The 21,165-nt window shown below is 38.1% G+C and overlaps 1 protein-coding gene across 7 annotated transcripts in view; it reads right to left on the bottom strand.

Annotated features, from left to right (window-relative positions):
- DACH1 (dachshund family transcription factor 1) overlaps positions 1-21,165 on the bottom strand; it is a 216,344-nt gene that overhangs the window by 16,329 nt on the left and 178,850 nt on the right. For 6 of the 7 annotated variants that reach the window (XM_072135321.1, XM_072135318.1, XM_072135323.1 and 3 more), the window contains 2 exons: positions 3,902-4,053; positions 914-1,061 (listed from right to left, as the gene is read on the bottom strand). In XM_072135321.1, coding sequence (XP_071991422.1) covers positions 914-1,061; positions 3,902-4,053 — 300 coding nt within the window. The remainder of the gene's footprint in view (positions 1-913; positions 1,062-3,901; positions 4,054-21,165) is intronic. The other variant, XM_072135319.1, reaches the window with a different exon arrangement.

Here is a 21,165-nt window from a genome sequence, read left to right on the forward strand (position 1 = left end):
CCCAAAGAGTGCCAAGAAAATATTCCCCACATCATGACACCACCACCACAAGCCTGAACCGTTGATACAAGGCAGGATGGATCCATGATTTCATGTTGTTGACGCCAAATTCTGACCCTACCATCCGAATGTCGCAGCAGAAATCGAGACTCATCAGACCAGGCAACATTTTTCCAATCTTCTACTGTCCAATTTCGATGAGCTTGTGCAAATTGTAGCCCCAGTTTCCTGTTCTTAGCTGAAAGGAGTGGCACCCGGTGTGGTCTTCTGCTGCTGTAGCCCATCTGCCTCAAAGTTCGACGTACTGTGCATTCAGAGATGCTCTTCTACCTACCTTGGTTGTAACGGTTGGCGATTTGAGTCACTGTTGCCTTTCTATCAGCTCGAACCAGTCTGCCCATTCTCCTCTGTCCTCTGGCATCAATAAGGCATTTCCGCCCACAGAACTGCCGCTCACTGGATGTTTTTTCTTTTTCGGACCATTCTCTGTAAACCCTAGAGATGGTTGTGTGTGAAAATCCCAGTAGATCAGCAGTTTCTGAAATACTCAGACCAGCCCTTCTGGCACCAACAACCATGCCACGTTCAAAGGCACTCAAATCACCTTTCTTCCCCATACTGATGCTCGGTTTGAACTGCAGGAGATTGTCTAGACCATGTCTACATGCCTAAATGCACTGAGTTGCCGCCATGTGATTGGCTGATTAGAAATTAAGTGTTAACGAGCAGTTGGACAGGTGTACCTAATAAAGTGGCCGGTGAGTGTACGTCGGCCGTATATACGTCCCCCCTGCGGCAGTATGAACGTAGCCTTAGTCAGACTAGGAGTGACCATGTTCCACACATCTACATACAGAACTAGTACAGAGACATAGAACACACAAAATAAATACATTGATAAATTAACAAATACCTCTGTTCTTTTGCTCTACTGCTAATTGTTTTTCTAGGGTTTCCCTCAGTTCTCGTTCCCTGAAAAGTTCCATCTTAAGCTCAGTCTTTTCCATCTGTACCTGTTTCTCTTGCGCTCTTGCGTTATCTATTGCCACCTTTAACAAACCCTGAAAAATAAATTAGCATTACTGTCAATATATTGAACATACAAATATATAAATCCTGATAACTGTGTAAAGAATGCAAAATTGGAATCCCAAACACATAAATGTGTATATACACAGTATATTCAGTAATGTTATGTCTTTCCTACAAAAGTTAGTATGACAACCAATGTTTGCATCACCAGAGAAGAGACTGAGCATTGACAGGTTGTTGCTATGGACATCAGGTCTATAATTTTCATCTATATTAGAAATACACAAATGGAGAGTCAAATTAACTTGAAAAAATATTAACAAGGTAATTATTTTTCTATGTAGCTACTTGTATGATCCAATGTAGGAATGGGGTCAAATAAACATGTTTTACTCACAGCATGGACTTTCTCCAGGATTAATTTGATCAATTATAGTGTAGGTTGACCAGGCAAGGTTACCTTCACCATCACCTTGTATGGTCACCTGATGCTGTACAGTAATTATTGTAATGAATTGCAAAGAAGTTACCTGCTGGGAATGAGACCTCCCTGTCATTTGGACAATAGCCATTTCTTTTTTTTTATAATATGGTTTCTGCTTAATATGTTTTAATTATTAGTTATTAATAAAAGCAATAGTGTTCTCTATTATATGTATAACATACCTACATTTAACTACATCGATTACTCTTGAATTTATATGTCTAGTAGAGGATTTGGTAATTTTAAACCTTATTATAGATTAAACAATTATACATTATATAAACTAATCTATATGACATATATTGTCTATAGTAAAAACAAAAAGAAAATCCTTGGATTCTATCATAATGGTATAGAACAGTTTACTATTAAGGTTCATGTCACCATGTGACTACATTATTAAAGCTATAGAAAAGCAGAAGAGCAGGAAGCAATAGACTTCCTACTTTGCCATTTACAGCTAATTGTGTGCAATTCCGGGGGCCCACCAGTATAACTTTGTTCAGGGACCCAGAAATACAAAATCTACCCCCATCCAAAATGCATCCTACTGTGCTAACAGCATAGCTGTCCCTGTCTCTATGTAAACATATAAGTAAATCCGCTATATACAGCATTTCTTAGATGCCTCTGTTAGGTTCTACAATACCAGCCTGGAATCTAGGTCATATTATGGCGCATTACATTGATAACTGTCATGAAGAGCACAGACATAACTAAGACAAATGTACAATAAAACTGTGTTCCGATATTGCCTTTTTGTTGTAACAGGACAGAAAATCTTTAATTTGAGTCTACTTGCATTATTCAGCAATGCTCTTTGTTTTACTGTACTTCATCAGCAACAAACAATTAGCAACAAATGAAAGAGATCATTACATGAAGTGCCCCTTTAGATCACCCCAATTAAAAATTTAGTTTAGCTTTATTTTAATTCAGAGATACTAAATTCTAATTTTCTGCTCTGATTGATCTTGTTGACTTATCTTTGAAAGATGTACTCTCTATGCAATGTCTAGAGATTATTTAGCAAGATGCCAATGTTGGCACCACTTAATGTGTTGATTGGTTGTATTATCAGAAGCTGAATAAACTACATGAATGAATAGCACGAAGAACATGAACAAAATATAGCTTTGCTTTCAAGTGGTTATTTTCTGGAATTTAAGCTAAGTGACTGAAGGAGCTCTTTTATATTCCTGTATTATGTATATAGTAATAGACTGATGTAAGCTATATGCTATATGTGTCGCTGTAATTTATTTGTTGTTTGCATAAAGATTTACACTTCATAGGCTCTGTAATGGAGTACAAATTCACATCTCACTCGTTTGGTTTGGTCTGCACATGTTTTTCCCAAAATGTGGTTTTCTCAAACAAGGTCCTGATGCTGGTGGATGACTTATTGGGCAGTAAAATAGTCATTCACAAGGACAAGTAAAATCATGCCTTTTTTGCTTCCAAAACCCCTAACCATCATCTATAACTAACAGGAAGCCTAATGACATGATGTGGAATTAAAGCCAAACAAGTATATCTTTTCCAAAAGGAACATATTCCCAACTGTAGACAGCACTGTTTCTGTGAGGTTGCATCTCTTCAGTACAGTGTGGAGAACTGGTTATCTGAGTGCAAGGCTTTTGACTAGGGTCAGGGAAGACTTCTGAAGACTTAGCTAATTAAGCCCCCCTTGCAAGCATGTGGAGACTTATATCCATTGATGTTCCACCAGGGGATTCTGGAAAATATGCAAATAAGTTTTCCATGATGGGAAAAGGAAAACCATGCCTCTTTCTTTTCTACTTTGTAAGACAGCCCTCTTATCACCTTACAGCAAGTCATGCTTGATGGTAAGGGGGCTGCCTTACAAGATAGAAAAAGAGGCGTGGTTTATCTTGTCCAATCCTGGAAAGTTATTTGCATATTTCTGAGTTAGAAAATTGACAGATTTGACTGCAGGTATAAAAAATGTTATAATGCTTCATCAACAAGGTACTTAAAAGGATTTTTAAGGGAATAAAATTCTATGATATAGTATACTGAGGAAATATGTAAAATGGCTGAGGAACATCTCCTTGATGGATACAGAATTATGTATATTTGATAGTGGGATTACATTAATACTTACCAATATGATGGGTATTAAAGAGCAACTTGCCAGTACAAATATACAGTAAAATCTTTTTGAAATGACAACTCAAAATTCAATTAAAAAAGAGGATTCCCTTAAACATATCCAGTAAACACCAAAAGTCTGTCCGGTGGGAATAAGGGACTGGTCCTCTCAAGGAGGTTGTCTTTTTTAAAGCTTTCACTGTATTTATTGTATATTTTATTCAGCTTATTATTTGATTTATACTGCACAATTTCAGTTGATTTGCCTACCTGGATATTAGTCAGAAGGGTCTCTATGGAAGACAGCCCATCAGGAAAAAGAAAGGGAGAAGGAAAACCAGGAGGTAGCGGTTGACCATGTCCAGACAGAGAGAGTTTGTCAAAGCTGTCTCTCGCAGTTGGTGTTGAGAGCGGGGTCTCATCTGTATGTGATTGAAACAAAAATATAGAACAAGTTACGCTTGTCTGTTTTTATTAGACCTCAGTAATGGTTTCCCTAGTGGTTTCCAGAACATTTATTGCAAATTGGTTCTTGCTATCAAGAGAAAATGCTTTCTGCTGAATTTTCTTTAATGAAAAAGCTGTGGAGATACAACAAGATAACATTAATGAGTAACTTTATAAGCCTTTTAAATGCGGTCTCTAATGAGACTGAGTTTACAATGCAAGAGAATCTTTCTAAAACAAATATTATCTCACATATACTTGTGATAATATATTCAAACTGACTTTATGACTACCTCCCAATTATCTCATTTTAGTTTGTGTTGTACTGTGCAGAGCTTGACAAATAGGGCAGGATATTTAAACGGAGGGGGAAAAATATTACAGCCCAGTAATATCAAGGCTTTATACATGTACTGGGAAGAATAAGTGAATAAAATATAAGGTTGTACATGGAATGTACTATATTTATTTTCTCAGGCATATATTGTAATATATCTATTTGTAGTTCATAATCTATTAATATAGCATTATTGTAGTCACAATGAATAGGTTGCGATTTTCCTGGCATAGTATTTCACCCAATATGACTTTGGGCATGGAAATACACAAATGCATGCTGGACATTTGCAGAAATGGGCCACTGAGTTGTTTAAACAGCTGGCCTTTTGTAGCCACATGAATAAAATTGTATCTCATGTATGTATCACATCTGTCTAAATGGCCTGGACTGCTTAGCCCATTGTCATATTGGATTTCCTTGGGCCCACCAGATAAAAGTATTATTGGGGCCCACCCTTCATTAACTCCTCAGACAACCATAGGAAAAATTGTTAACCAAATATGATAATTCAATCTTCAATCTACGCATAACTAATAAGTTAGCTCTCTTTCCATGTTAACCAGCGCTACATCTGTATCTGAGCGGATGACCATATGGGACTCTGGACCTGCCTGACTCTGACTTAGCGTACTGACTGTGACCACATGCATGCCCTGGACTACTATGCCCGGTGTCGCATAGTAGTGGGCCCACCAGATAAAAGTATTATTGGGCCCTGCCCTTCATTAACACCTAGGGAAAATATCTTAGAAATTTTTAACTAGATCTGCTGGATCTCTTTGGCCCATTAACAGTACAGCTTAAGATTACAGCTTACATAGCTGGTAACTAGACTATATCTCAATCTATAGTGTAAGTGAATATAAGGAGCCACCCATGTTCTGTGATAACTAAATGACTTAGCTCACTTTCCATGTTGAACAGCACTACCTTTATATCAGAGCCTTATCCATTGGATGACCCTCTGGGAGTCTGGGTCAGCTTGACCCTGGCTTAGACTACTGACTGTGTCCAGATAATGTAACAAGAATACTCAAAAACAAGAAAAATTTTTAATAAGCAGAATTACACATACTAGTACAGTGCCTACAAGTAGTATTCAACCCCCTGCAGATTTAGCAGGTTTGATAAGAAGCAAATAAGTTAGAGCCTTCAAACTTCAAACAAGAGCAGGATTTATTAACAGATGCATAAATCTTACAAACCAAAAAGTTATGTTGCTCAGTTATATTTTAATAAATTTTAAACATAAAAGTGTGGGTCAATTATTATTCAACCCCTAGGTTTAATATTTTGTGGAATAACCCTTGTTTGCAATTACAGCTAATAATCGTCTTTTATAAGACCTGATCAGGCCGGCACAGGTCTCTGGAGTTATCTTGGCCCACTCCTCCATGCAGATTTTCTCCAAGTTATCTAGGTTCTATGGGTGTCTCATGTGGACTTTAATCTTGAGCTCCTTCCACAAGTTTTCAATTGGGTTAAGGTCAGGAGACTGACTAGGCCACTGCAACACCTTGATTTTTTCCCTTTTGAACCAGGCCTTGGTTTTCTTGGCTGTGTGCTTTGGGTCGTTGTCTTGTTGGAAGATGAAATGACGACGCATCTTAAGATCCTTGATAGAGGAGCGGAGGTTCTTGGCCAAAATCTCCAAGTAGGCCGTGCTATCCATCTTCCCATGGATGCGGACCAGATGGCCAGGCCCCTTGACCGAGAAGCAGCCCCCCAGCATGATGCTGCCACCACCATGCTTGACTGTAGGGATGGTATTCTTGGGGTCGTATGCAGTGCCATCCAGTCTCCAAACGTCACGTGTGGGGTTAGCACCAAAGATCTCGATCTTGGTCTCATCAGACCAGAGAACCTTGAACCAGTCTGTCTCAGAGTCCTCCAAGTGATCCTGAGCAAACTGTAAACGAGCCTTGACATGACGCATTGAAAGTAAAGGTACCTTACGTGCTCGTCTGGAACGGAGACCATTGCGGTGGAGTACATTACTTATGGTATTGACTGAAACCAATGTCCCCACTGCCATGAGATCTTCCCGGAGGTCCTTCCTTGTTGTCCTTGGGTTAGCCTTGACTCTTCGGACAAGCCTGGCCTCGGCACGGGAGGAAACTTTCAAAGGCTGTCCAGGCCATGGAAGGCTAACAGTAGTTCCATAAGCCTTCCACTGCCGGATGATGCTCCCAACAGTGGAGACAGGTAGGCCCAACTCCTTGGAAAGGGTTTTGTACCCCTTGCCAGCCTTGTGACCCTCCACGATCTTGTCTCTAATGGCCTTGGAATGCTCCTTTGTCTTTCCCATGTTGACCATGTATGAGTGCTGTTCACAAATTTGGGGAGGGTCTTAAATAGTCAGAAAAGGCTGGAAAAACAGGTAATTAATCCAAACATGTGAAGCTCATTGTTCTTTCTGCCTGAACTACTTCTTAATACTTTAGAGGAACCAAACAGAATTCTGGTGGTTTGAGGGGTTGAATAATAATTGACCCACACTTTTATGTTTAAAATTTATTAAAATTTAACTGAGCAACATAACTTTTTGGTTTGTAAGATTTATGCATCTGTTAATAAATCCTGCTCTTGTTTGAAGTTTGAAGGCTCTAACTTATTTGCTTCTTATCAAACCTGCTAAATCTGCAGGGGGTTGAATACTACTTGTAGGCACTGTATATGTAATAACATTATCATGTGTCATTACCACTTCAACTTCCTAATTTCTAACCTAAAGTCTTTATTAGTGAGGGTGTCCACCCTTACAGCTTCCAACCTAGACTGCAAGATACAGAGGGAGACATGGAGCATGAATGGCTATTGGAAATTACTTCCACTTGAAAATGATATCATCTATTAAGCAGATACTCAATCTTAGTTAAATGTTATGCGTAGTGCTTTTATGTAGTACAAATGTCACAATAGCAAAGGTAAACGTATAGTAGACAGTCTCAGTTGTGGCTGAAAACATACCTTTTACATCTTTATGTTTTCATAACATAAAATAATTCTTAACACTACTGTGGTTTAGATGTCACATTCTATTAATATCCACACAGTCAGTTCTTAGGTTCTGTTTGTTTAGAGGGTACAAGGCTACACATCTAATGAATATTTAGGAAAAGAAAGCTTTTTGTTGCAATGTCTACAATGTAATCTCACAGCAACCACAAATCAGATTCTATCAAATGCACCAGCAAAGTAAAATACTGCACTGAATTGCTAAGCTTAATAAAACTTGTGTCCAGTTCTGTAAAGATGGAAAATGGGTGGTAAAGCTCGACAACTGTGCCACTGGGGCTGATAAAATGCAATATAAAAGTATCTGTGCAATGAGAGTAAAGTGCTTAGTAAAATAAAATACATTGCTCAAGGGTAAAATTCCTACTATATAGTTGAAGCTGTCATTCAGAATTCCCTTCACTGCAATGGCAGAGACCCATATGTATGCTGGAGATTATTTACATATCAAGTAATGGTTGGATTAAAAATGTAATCTAAGGCTGCTTGTCTCATATATACTAATAACTACAATGGCAAAAAAGGGCAAATATTTTCTGAGAAATGCATTCTCCTACCTATTTTATGAAACAAAGTAAAAATATGAGCTAGACAATTCAACACTTCATCATGTGTATCTCATAGACTTAAAATTACATCAGACTAGGAAGTATACAAAAAAGTGCTTTTTGTAGGGAAACAACAATAACTGCATCTCATGTAGAAGTTCTTATGGAAAGTAGTTTTCAAGTATTGCAAATTATCTGTATTAAGCTTAGCCTTAAGGAGATTAACTAACATAATTAAGCGCTTAAAGAGAACCTGTCACCCATAAATTGGGCACTAGGTGCTGCCTACTAAAGTAAGCAGCTCTTAGTGCTAAAACAAATGCCACAGTGTTAGAGTGATACTTCCGGTAATGCTATCTAACATTGCGATGGAGTACAATATAAACAGCGGACAGGTCGCCAAGTGGTCCGATGTATTCATGAGGGGGCAGGGTTGGGGTGGGATTATGGGCGGTGTCTGTCCCATGATGCGCGGCAGTCACCGCCAGCCTCGCGAATATGTTTTGCGAACGGTCCAGCGTTTACATAGTACTCCACCATAGTGTTAGGAGGTTTCCGGTAACGCTATCACTCTAACACTGCAGCGTATTTTTAAGTAAGCAGCTTTAGTAAGCAGCTCCTAGTGCCCAATTTATGGGTGACAAGTCTTCTTTAATTACTTAAGGGTGTATAGAAAGGTCTAATGTAAGCCCTCTCCATACATGGCTGGTGCTTGCTGTATTATGTCCTATAATTTGTCCTCCAGATGACAAAGCTTTTGGAAGGTAGAGAGTGAAAAACTTTTCAATAGCTATGTGCCAAATTGATTTTCTACACACTGGAATTATTACAATATCCAATCAAGCTGGACCTCAGACTATTTACTCCTCTCCCACTTTTCCATAGCATTATGATTTCCTCCATAGAAGCCAATCCTCTATAATATGAATATAGCCCTTTCTGCAGCTTTAAACATTATCCATCAAGTAACTTATGGGAAGTAGGTTCTGCTTTCTGTAGCTGAGTTAGGATAAGTTATCATTTTAGCCCAGAAAACTCCTTTAACACAGAGACTGTATAATGCTCATAATGCTCTATTTTGGACAACCTAAAGCCCTATCATGTAATATAGTTGTGAAAAAATAAATATACAATTTTTATCATAAACAGCAGGATAGGTCTCTTTGAAGATAAAACACCTTTCAGAGTAAGCCATTTAAGCCTGAAAAGACAATATATATTGTGTTGTAGCACTGATAACAATAGAAAATATCTTGCTTAATCTTCCACGCATATTAAACAAGATGCATGATTCAGTATTACAAATCAGTACATCTAAGGTGAACGTAGATCTGCAGGTTACAATTATCCGACAGATGTTTAATGCAATATAAAACTGTCTCTTGTAAATGACTGATTAGTCTCTTTCCATTTCAAAATCCTCCCAGATTATTTATTTGGTTCTGGCCATTGCATGAAAGCATCCTATTAAATCAAAACAATTGATCTTGTTCAGCTTTTCATGTTTCTATATTATTTATGTATTTATGCTCATGTCTTAAACAGGCGGAAACAGAGAAGTATTTTGTTTATGCTTATAAATCAGTACACAGCTTCAATGTTGCTTTTCCACCTCCCAAAAATCCAACCACTTTTATCCAATGAGAAAAAGAACAGAACACACAAATTCTTGATGCAAAGGTAAAGTATAAACACCATTAGTGTACAAAGATTGAGTCAACCAATATTAACCAATTACTTAATCTTGTCAAAAATTTAGATCACCAAATAAGTCAGGATGATCATCATGCCACCTCCAAATCATTATCAGGTAAGTGTATCATTGAACAAAATGTCTATATTAATGCTCTTTCATGATCTTTCATCTATGGGCTGATTTGAAATCAACATTGGTGGAGGCTAAATGGACATTTTCTTGTTGGATCCCTTTAATTCTACTCTAAACATGTTAGTAAGGGACAGTTCAGATATATCATCATTTATTTCCTTCAGTTAGAAAGGAAAAAAGGTGTGGTTAAATACACAGAACAGATGCAAGTCTTTCCACTATAATTTACCTATGTGTAGCTGCCTTACCTGGTATTGGATCACAATAGCTGATGCAAAAAACTGAAGACATAAAAGAGATATGTACTGGGTCTAAAACTGGTAGGTGTTAGCATTAGGTTTTAAGAATACATGTCAGTATGAGAAACAATGTTCCTTAGTGAGATCCGACATCTAGACCTATTATAATTCTCTCTGTAATCTCTTTTACTTCTTGGCTGGACAAGATATGTGTATCATGAGACGGAAGTTTTCATGAGTTAGCAATATTCTGTCATACCATGCGTATCCTATATATGTCTGTGGTTGTGAATTGCAACCAATCATAGGTTTTGTTAGTAGGTTTTAAAGGAACAGACATTCAAGTCAATGGTCACCATGTAATGTGACATTTTTAATGTAGTTGTTTTCCAGGCGTGTCAGGAGGCAAATCGGAGGTAATAATTTGATGGACATGGGGGTTAAATCTCATAGGGTTTGTCTTTGATGAGACAACACATTTAACTGGTAAATCTAACAAAGTATTTACAAGTTTCAGTAGCCCTCCCTATACACATCTTCCAATAGAAAAGCTATTAAGGGTTTATTTCCAACAGCAATATCTTTCACGTACTAGTATTAATTTATTAGCATCATGGTAAAGAGTTTATAATGGTTCTGGTAACTGATACTGCTTTTTGAGAACAGTTCTACCACAATACATGGCATTCCGTACAGTGTACCAGCCTATTATCAATTTCACACTGTGTAATACTGCATAAGTCTATTAGCTAATACAAACAATGATTTCAACTTCCTCATAAAGGAAATGAAACGGTAAGGAAAGAAGGGCCACAAGAACAATAAAGAAATGCAATGTGCACATTTTTCCATTTAGCTTGTGTCACTAAGGTTCACCATTTAGATTCCTTACAAGTTTACCATTCAGTCACAGAGGTCACATCCATTATGATCCTTGTCATCTTTTTGATGACATCACATTCTATCCATCAAAGGTTTCTATAGCAGCCTTTCCATCTGTTCACAACATCTCATCACACAAAGTCGTGGAATAGCAATGTCCACAATTACATTAGTCGTTGGAGGCAAAACATTTCCTGTTATTAGCTCCAATATTTATATATTCCCCTAAAATCTGCAACCTAGACATATATTTGTGTTTGAAAAATCCACAATTTAAACAATATATTCATGGGAGGAAATTTGGGAATCGAAGCTAGAGCAAAATGCTGTTTACAGACATAGCAGTCTGCATCTTAACTGTGTATTTACACTGAAATATGCCATATCAACAAAAACATATTTCTTTAACATAAATATGTTTCATTATTTAGATTAATGGAGAAAGTACTATTGGCATTTTCCTTTGGCACATATTTCATTTCAGCTGTGATCAACATTGTACTAAAATAAAGTCAAGTATAACAGCCGCTCTCTGCCCATCAAAACTCACAGACGTCTGCCAAGTACTTGTAACAGCTGGTGTTACATTAATTAGTTTAAACTATTTATTTCATCCATCTCCAGAGCAGATTGAGCAAAAACATTAGAGATTATTCTAGCATCTGTAAGTATGCTGCAAACATTCACTGAAAGAAAGTTGGAATATTAGTTGTAAGCTAATACATGATTTAAATCTGGAGATGGTTTGTTTAGAATGTAAAACAGTGTGATTTGGTGATCTGAGAAATATAAGCCCAGTGTACATCTCTAAGACTATACTAAAAAGCATGCAAATTGCTCTTTGCAGTTACCAAAAAAGTCTCAGAAAATATAATTAAAAAGAGATTGTAATTCTTGGCGGAATGGCTCATTAAACAATGTATGTCAACTACTGGATGACTCAGAATATTAGTCAAAAATTTTATGTTTATTAACTGGAATGAAGCCCTAAGAACGATGATCAAACTGCTGTTATAAGTGGTTGTAACAATCTCAATTAAAATTACTTTGATGGACTGAGATAAATATTTAAATGGAATTATACTCCTAAAATCCATATCCTCTTGCCTTGCATCTTTTTTAAAAGCATACTAATACAGTTTATGATATGTTAGCTCGGTTTAGGTGCATTAAGAAGACCAAAGGAGACCAATCTTATAAATCGAATTAATTACATAATAATCTATAAAAGAGGTATAGCTAACAAAAAAGCGATGGCATTGGCAAAAAAAATTATTTAAAAACTCATTCTAGATTAAAACAGATTGTTTACTGCTTTGCAGATTGAGTTAGAACTGTAAGAATGTCGGTAAAGTAGACAACCAAAATAATCCTAAATTTCATTAATTGAATTTCAAGGTTCCTTAGGTTTATAGGAAAATATTAACTTCTGCTTATTTCCTTGCAAAAAAAAATATAAATAGCAATAGCCCACCTAATGTCAATGATTTGGGACGCAAGCCTAAAACAACCATACACCCCTCCAACCAATGGTATGGAAGTGGTTATCACTAAGGGAGTACACATGGCTTCTGCTAACCATGGAAAAACTTTCTCAAAGAAATTATAATGTTGGTGCCCCTATAAGGGTCCCCTACTTACCATAGTAGTATTTCTTCTTAGTGGCCAACCCCTTTGTTTTAAGCATGCAAGCACTAATTTAAATTCTCAAAGTTAAGGCATATTACCCCAGACAGACCTATGATTTACACTTTCACCATGCAAGATACCACATGAGTAAGTTGGCTAATAAGACAGCTATCACCACCATACATTAAGATGACAAACTCTGTAGTTTCAATCGGCTGAAAGGGGCGTAAGCTGATGCTAAACATAAATAAAGATAATTGTGCAGGACAAGCAAATTTCAACATTAACTCTGTTTAAAAATGTGGATATTTTACTGCAGTTTGAAATGACAATTACTTATTACAACTTAATGCTTGGTCACAAACACATTTAATTACAGTCATTTATTTTGCAGAACTATGCGCACAGGTTTCACAACCATTTGCTTGTTATTACCCTTGGGTAGATTATGATAGGATGGGACATAAACCACTGTTGATTAAATATCATAAAGACTTGATGAAGTACAGTCATAGGTTGCATTACAAACCAGCTTTATCTTATTTTAGAATGTCTTTGAGAGAATGAAAAAAAAAAATAGAATACAGACAACATACCCGAGGCTATTACAATGTTACTGTTAAAAAAATGAATTTTTAACATTGTGGAGATATCAACTTGGAAGATTCCATAAAAGTGGATAAATGTCCTTAATGTAAAGCAACTAGAGACATAAATATATTTGTAAAGGTGGATTTTATTTCTAACTTTCAAGAAATATATGACAAAGATTATATTACAGCTACTGTTATATAATCCTGAAACTTTATTAAAACATTTTCAAACTAATGAAAACAAATGATATTGAATACTTATCTATTGTACTAAAACATCCTTAAAAGTGGTCTCCTTATATCAACTCATCTACAAATAAAATCAGTATTGTGTAGAGTATGTTGTAAGCTTTTCCAGAATAGCGTTCCTGTTTTTCAGTTATCTGTTATTTTAGAGAAAAATCGGTTCTAATATTTAGGCAAATTAGCTTGCACCAAGTGTAAGGTCATGTCTGTTTCTTTCTATACTACCTAGCACCAATCAACACCACCAATGTGCACAATGACTGACATTACCTTGAAGATAGAAGATAGGATGGAGAAACATGTGTATCAACAGACACAGCCATAACCTGGTGTTCCAGGTCATTTACATAAAGATAACTGGAATTATCTTTAATGTGACCTATAACTGGAAAAGAGGAGAGGATATATCTGATAATCTTGCAAACCTACACTTATAGGGGAGTTAGGAGGTGGTAGATTCAGTTCTAGACATTAGTTGCTTTGATTGCTCAAACAAGATATCTTTTTATCAAGTGTTATCTTACTGATTTTACTCATTTTAAGCTAAATGTTAATCTATTTATATACAAAGCCTGGAAAGGACACTTGGCCCAATGTCCTTTCTCTATGTTCTGCATCTAAATGCAGCAAAGGATTATAAGTAGTGAAGAACTTATAGACGCAAGAAATTTCAGGTATAGTTAAGTTTGTCCAAACCCGAACTTTAAAATTCTATTTGGGTTCATGTTCAGTCACTAGTAACAGCTGTGATTGGTTCTGGTACTGATTGTGGTGTTATCTCTTTAAATTCTGCTGGCAAAGTCACCGGTGGCGTTTAAATCAATGTGTAAATGCTCATCCGTTGACTGATAATATTTTTTATTTAGCATTGAGATTCATATATTGCTGGTACCACATCTTCCATGTAGATAGTGTTAAACTGTATGTAAACAATTGGTTGAAGCATCAATAGTTTGGTCATACACAATCATGATACATCTACATGGTAATATCACTGATCGTCACCATTAGATCTGCCCATAAAGAAATCACCTGGTATCACCCAGGTAAAATGTTCTAGTATTACTAGTGGTGCTAGTTTGTAAAAGCAAGAAAACCTTGGCACATGGTTGGAACCTTGGAATTAGTGGTCCAAAGACACTTGGCAGGTCAGATTTAATGGCACTGCATATGTGACATGCCAAATTTGTGTAACTACAAGGCACAGTTGGATACCACTGTGACACCTGACACTGGCCAGTAGTGTGAAAGGTGAAGACTTACTTCATTGTTACCAGCAGCTCTACCACTAAGGGTAGTAATGTCTACTTTGGGATGGTATTTCTGGAAACAATATTTTGACATTTACAATATCAGACTGATCCATAAGAAAAGTAGAGCACTCTCTTTACTCCAGTAAGAACAGTTGCAGATGCAATAAAGTACCACAAAGTAGTGGACTACTGGATTTGGAGTTGAATTTGGAGCCAATAATTTCCCTTTGATTCAATAGTCGTTTTGATGTTTTTGACTCCAATAGGTTCTGTTGGAGTCTCCTGTCTACTTAAGTTTTCAGTTTGTAAATATTAACAGAATCTACGCTGCTCAGTATTTATCTTAATAAAATGACTAAATGCAAATACCTTCCTGGTAATGTATACTTTCCACAAACTGCTATTTTATTGTAACAGGATTATTGTTAGAATTATTATTATTAACTTGTAATATGATAAAGGTTTTTTTGCCAGGAAGGTAATTATTTATATGCATAAACTGGAATAATAATTTACTGTATGTCCTATTACAGATGATTGATCTTGTTATATACAATTTATTGCTGATATTGATCTTTAACTGCCTCTTTATAATCATTTTTATTCAGAGCCTTTCCTAAGCAAGTAGGAATTTATAGCACTTTGTAGGACAACTTGTACCGTTCATTGTTATTTAATACAGCTCAGGTTAAAAGGCCAAATGTTGTATTAACTTTACAAAGCTTTTGAAAGTTGATATTTCAAAGACATTTTTCTTGTGGTAGTCACATTGTTTGTCTCTTTCTATAAGGACACCAAATCCTAAAAGCTGGCAAGAATGCATATGTTTATTTCACCACTGCTATGCAATTATTGAACGCCACTTAATTATAGCAACAGATGCTCGAGTGTAGGAACCAGAAAAATCAAACGCCTCATTTCCAGGTTATTTTTTTCCATTGCTTCTGCCAGCAGCAGATGTGTGAGCCCCTTGTGCTCTGGCGTAAATACTTATCAAATCCTAACAGGTCACCTATGTCACAAACAACATTTCAGATGCAACTGTTTCACCTGATAATAGGCTCTGAAAATAAAACTGTGAGCTGTAAATACATTGTATTACGAATGAAATGCCATAATGCGAAATTGCTTTTTCTCTGACTACAACAAAAGTCCTTGACAGTTCCTGGCAGTGATAAATCACCCTCCCATTAATTGTCTCCTCTTTCATTGGAAGGTGAGACACTAAAAGGGGCCGTCAACTAAAATGACTGTAAAGAAAACTTGGCAAAAAAAAGTAGAATGTCATTCTGTCGTTTTTCAAATGCTAGCGGGACCGTTCATACAAATCAAAATATTTCAACTGATGTCTTTGTTAGAGGCGTCATGTGTAATATTAGTAATAGCCTTTTTTCTTATGCATTCTATACTTGGTTCATTGTTGCATGTCATAACAAATGACTGAATGTGCAACATTTGCATGTAAAAAGCAGGTACAAAATTAGCTTTGGAACTTGTTCATAATGAATCATTAGTCAGCTTTTTTTATAAATAAAAAATAGGTGTAAACGATTCTATTAACAAACACATTTTCTTCAATGTTGTTTATTATATAGCACCTTATTACATTTGGTTTAATATTCAATCTTTTTCTCCATAGAACCAATCCTCATCATTGTTTTATTTTGCTATTGGTCATTATTTTCTAAAATTCTAAAAACAGGAGAGGTAATACACTAATATACATAACGCCGTGTGAATGCACCCTTATTTGTGGATAAGAGAAACTACAAATAGTGATGAGCGGACCTGTTGACATTTTGATCTGAACTTCAAAACCTGGTTTGGGAACACGAATCCCCACCAAAAATGCCAATGTTAACTCTTTAAATGCCAATGCCAATGAACAACCCAAACTTTAGGGTTCTGGTCTGCTCATTACTAACTACAAAGTCCAATCAACAAGAGTTACATGGACTGCAACTTACAAAGTTTACTGTACAAATTTGTACAGACAGTTCCTAGGTTATGTACAAAATGGGTTCTGTAAGTTAAGGACTTTTTTAATTGAGTATATTTTGTAATTGTGAGCCCTCCTGCACACAATCATCCTTTCCTCAGGTCCATGTAATGCTATGGGCTCACGCTCGCTGCTGAGAATTCCTCACCACTGTGTCCAGCGTCGGACTGGCCCAGCGGAGTACCGGAGAAACCTCCGGTGGGCCCCGAGTCCCGACACTGAAACAAAGTCTTTGATCAGGTGCTGGCGGACACTGTTTCCGCCAGCACCAGGTCACAGCGTACTGCCGATGCGCACTGCCGGCATCTGTGAGCGCGCAAGGCAGTCTGCAGGTCGCGGTGTACTGCCGCGCGCGGTCATCCTCAGCGACGGCATCAGTGTGTACGCGCTGTCGGCATAAGCGTCCACGTCATCAGTATGCGCGCCGCTGTTGTCAATATGTGCGACAGCGCATCAGTGTGCTCCCAGCCGGCATCGTTCTGCACGATGCACAACTGCTGAAAGCACGTAGGTGGCAGACTGGACTAACGGAGAGGGACAGTCAGCAGCCTTTGATGAGGAGGTAGGTGTAAGGATCCCTGTAATATAAGCTGCAGGGGGCCCTGTATTTGATGCTGCGGGGGGGCCGGGTTCCTGTATTGGATGCTGTGGAGGGAGGGGAGCCCTGTATTGGATGCTGTGGGGGGAGGAGGGCCCTGTATTGGATGCTGTGTGGGGAGGGGCCCTGTATTGGATGCTGTGGGGGGAGGGGCCCTGTATTGGATGCTGTGGGGGGAGGAGGGCCCTGTATTGGATGCTGTGGGAGTAGGGAGACCCTGTATTGGATGCTGTGGGGGAGGGGGCCCTGTATTGGATGCTGTAGGAGGAGGGGGGCCCTGTATTGGATGCTGTGGGGGGAGGGGGGCCCTGTATTGGATGCTGTGGGGGGAGGGGGGCCCTGTATTGGATGCTGTGGGGGGAGGGGCCCTTTATTGGATGCTGTGGGGGTAGGGGGCCCTGTATTGGATGCTGTGGGGATAGGAGGGCCCTGTATCGGATGCTGTGGGGGTAGGGGGGCCCTGTATTGGATGCTGTGGGGGTAGGGAGGCCCTGTATTGGATGCTGTGGGCTACAGGCACAGTACACAGCCATACATGGAGCTACAGCCGCAGTACACAGCCATACATGGAGCTACAGCCGCATTACACAGCCATACATGGAGCTACAGCCGCAGTACACAGCCATACATGGAGCTACAGCCGCAGTACACAGCCATACAGCCGCAGTACACAGCCATACACAGAGCTACAGCCACAGTACACAGCCATACATGGAGCTACAGATGCAGTACACATCCATACTGCCGCAGTACACAGCCATACATGGAGCTACAGCCACAGTGCGCAGCCATACATGGAGCTACAGCAGCAGTACACAGCCATACATGGAGCTACAGGAGCAGTACACAGCCATACATGGAGCGACAGCCACAGTACACAGCCATACATGGAGCGACAGCCGCAGTACACAGCCATACATGGAGCTACAGGAGCAGTACACAGCCATACATGGAGCTACAGCAGCAGTAAACAGCCATACATGGAGCTACAGCAGCAGTACACAGCCATACATGGAGCGACAGCCACCGTACACAGCTATACATGGAGCTACAGTAGCAGTACACAGCATGGAGCACCATTCAAGCTTGAGAGTTGCAGCTGTCACTCTAAAGTTATGTAGCACTACATAAAGTCTCATTAAAGGAAATCTACCACCAAGATAAAGGATTGTGAACCAAGCACACTGACATACTGGTGTGTGCCCCCTCTGGCAGAAGCTTCTATTTTTGTATCTTCGTATGCCTTTGTTTTTAAGAAAAAGAGGTTTTAAAAATTATGCAGATGAGCCTTCAGGGCTCCAAGCTCCATTGATATTTATATAGTCTGGAGCCCCTGAGGCTCATTTGCATAATTTGGGAAACCTTTTCATTGTTAAAACAAGGTCCTAAGAAGCTAAAAGAATTGGCGATCCTGCCTTTTGCTTTGTGCAGCGCTGTGTAATCTGTAGGCGCTATATAAGTAAAGAATTATTTATTATTACTACAACATATTTATAATCCAGATTCCTACATCGTGAGGCTGGATGATACCTGGTGCAGTATAAATCTGCCCATCATGTTTACGTTGTCTAATGTTAAATGCTGCTGTTAAATCTGCCCCAACGTGTTTTCGGTTTTGTAGTATTCTTTCTATTTACATGAAAGGTGGGCCCCAAAAAAGATTTTCTCTGGTGGGCCCAAGGTACTCCAGTCCGACACTGACTGTGTCTGAGCCTAGTGCCCATGAAAAACTAAGCATGTCCTATGCCTGTAAAAAAATAGATTACACACAGTTGTACTGGGTTTTCTTGCCGTTTTTTGTGGTTAGTTGCTGGGAAACAATCACATGGCAAAACTCTAGTGCTGCCCCTAGGTGATGAATCAATGGAGAGCAAGCATTTTGCCACCAACATACCGGTAGCATTGTGTGCAGCCATCTTGGGGAGGGCTGTTGCTCCTGATGACATAATCAGGGAATAATGATCCTTCTCAAAATGGAAATGCCCTGCTTCACTCACTGGCATATTAGCATTGGCGTGCTTATACTCCATTGATTTAAATGCTACTCACAACTTTGCCAGTGGCATTTAAAGAGTTATCGACTGCTATTGGTACAAGCACTGATTGCAGGTGTTACAGATGGGGGGTGTTGCGCTAAACATGGACCTAAACTTGAATAAAATTCAGAGTTGGGTCCAGGAAACCCAAACTGGCAAAACTCGAGTCAGCTCAACACTAACAACAAAGTTTACACAGAAGTACATGGACATCACTTATTGGGGACTGCCTGTGTTGCAGTCAGCATGGCTTTGTGTGGTTCTTTTGTATACTGCAGTACAATCTGCTAACACACATCTGCTAGAACTGTCCTAAAAGCCCAATATTATCTGGATATAAACATAGATAGACATTTCTAAATGTATTTATCTGTGGGAAGAGTCCAGAATAAGACCACACAGCCATATTTTTACTGGGAAGCCAAAATATTCTTTACACCGACTCAGGGTCAGATAAGATTTATTTACATGACCTTTACTAATGAATGACCCTCACTAATGAATGGTTACCTCACATTTCAGAATAAAAAATGCATTAAAACAATCTACCATCTTTCTATTAAAATAAGAGAAGCCTGGAGCTTCTGACGTGTATTGTTTGTAGGACTATTATATGTGAAAAGCGCAAGGTGAATGAAAAATGTACCCACCAAAGAGAGTTGTGGTAGAACCAATCAAAATTATGTAACTCAAGGCATTATGGGACTTATAGGCAACTGCAAGCAACTGCGAATCCTCTGGACCCTCATGCTTTATTTAATATTAGACACCGCACAGTAGAGGTAGAAATAGAAAAGTATGATGTGAGTGAAACAGTATACTCCTGCCTAATAATATTCAATGTTAACCATTCCTATCAACATCCTTGCCTTTGGGAAAATCTACAGGTGTAGCGTTTGTGGAAAGACCCTTAGACGGATAAGTTTGACGTAGGGTCAATGTGAATGTTTGTTTATAGAAGATAAACTACCACCAGAAGTATCCAGAATTACCTTGTTTACACCATCACCAGCCAGAAGTTTGCACCGCAAGCAAAATGCCAATACGTACCACCACTTGCTCTAGGCTCGTCACTCAAGCGGCATGTTTATGGACGTTATTTTAGAGAGCTGATTCTAATGTCTCTCCTTTAACCTGACAGCTTGTCATATCTACATCACCTGACCCTCTTAATATTGTTTTAGAAATCCATACAATCATGGACAACTGAATGTGCATTAAATATTGAAAATGAATAAGCATTCCTTGATCCTTTAATTAATTCTATTCTGTGTATATGTATCATATGTAACAAATACAACCAAAAAATGCACCGTTACAAAGGCAAAATGCTTTAAGAAGACATGAAACTTGAGATACGAGGAAACTTTGTCAGAATTATTATAGTGCTACTCTCTTCCCGCAGGATATTCCATTTTGAAGAATAAATCAAGCTGAATGTCAAAGAGAAAAAAATACATATATTGCACTCACAGTTTTATTTGTACAGTGTGCTTTTTTAATCAAGTTAATATCATCCAGACATTAAACATTATGCACTAACATCCTGTAACAGCTACATTTCCTTACGATGCATATTGAAACTGGTCTTGTGTAAAATTCATAAATATAAACTCGTTATTCTTTGAAGATTGCTCAGCTTTCAATTTATTATTTTTTACATGATAATTTCCTAACTTCATGTTATATAGGAAATTATAACTAATCAGCTTGGGAATATACAATAAACTGAGCTCTGTTTTATGATGCATTTAATATGATTCCTTGGATCTTATGCAAATTTTGGATGTTCATTGAAAGTAGTGTTAAATAAATTGTATTTCAGAATCTAGATCTTTAAAGGCCAAAATGTTTCAGAAAAGTTTTCAACTATTTTTT

This window comes from Engystomops pustulosus, chromosome 2, assembly GCF_040894005.1.
Source record: "Engystomops pustulosus chromosome 2, aEngPut4.maternal, whole genome shotgun sequence".
Classification (NCBI taxonomy): Eukaryota; Metazoa; Chordata; class Amphibia; order Anura; family Leptodactylidae; genus Engystomops; species Engystomops pustulosus.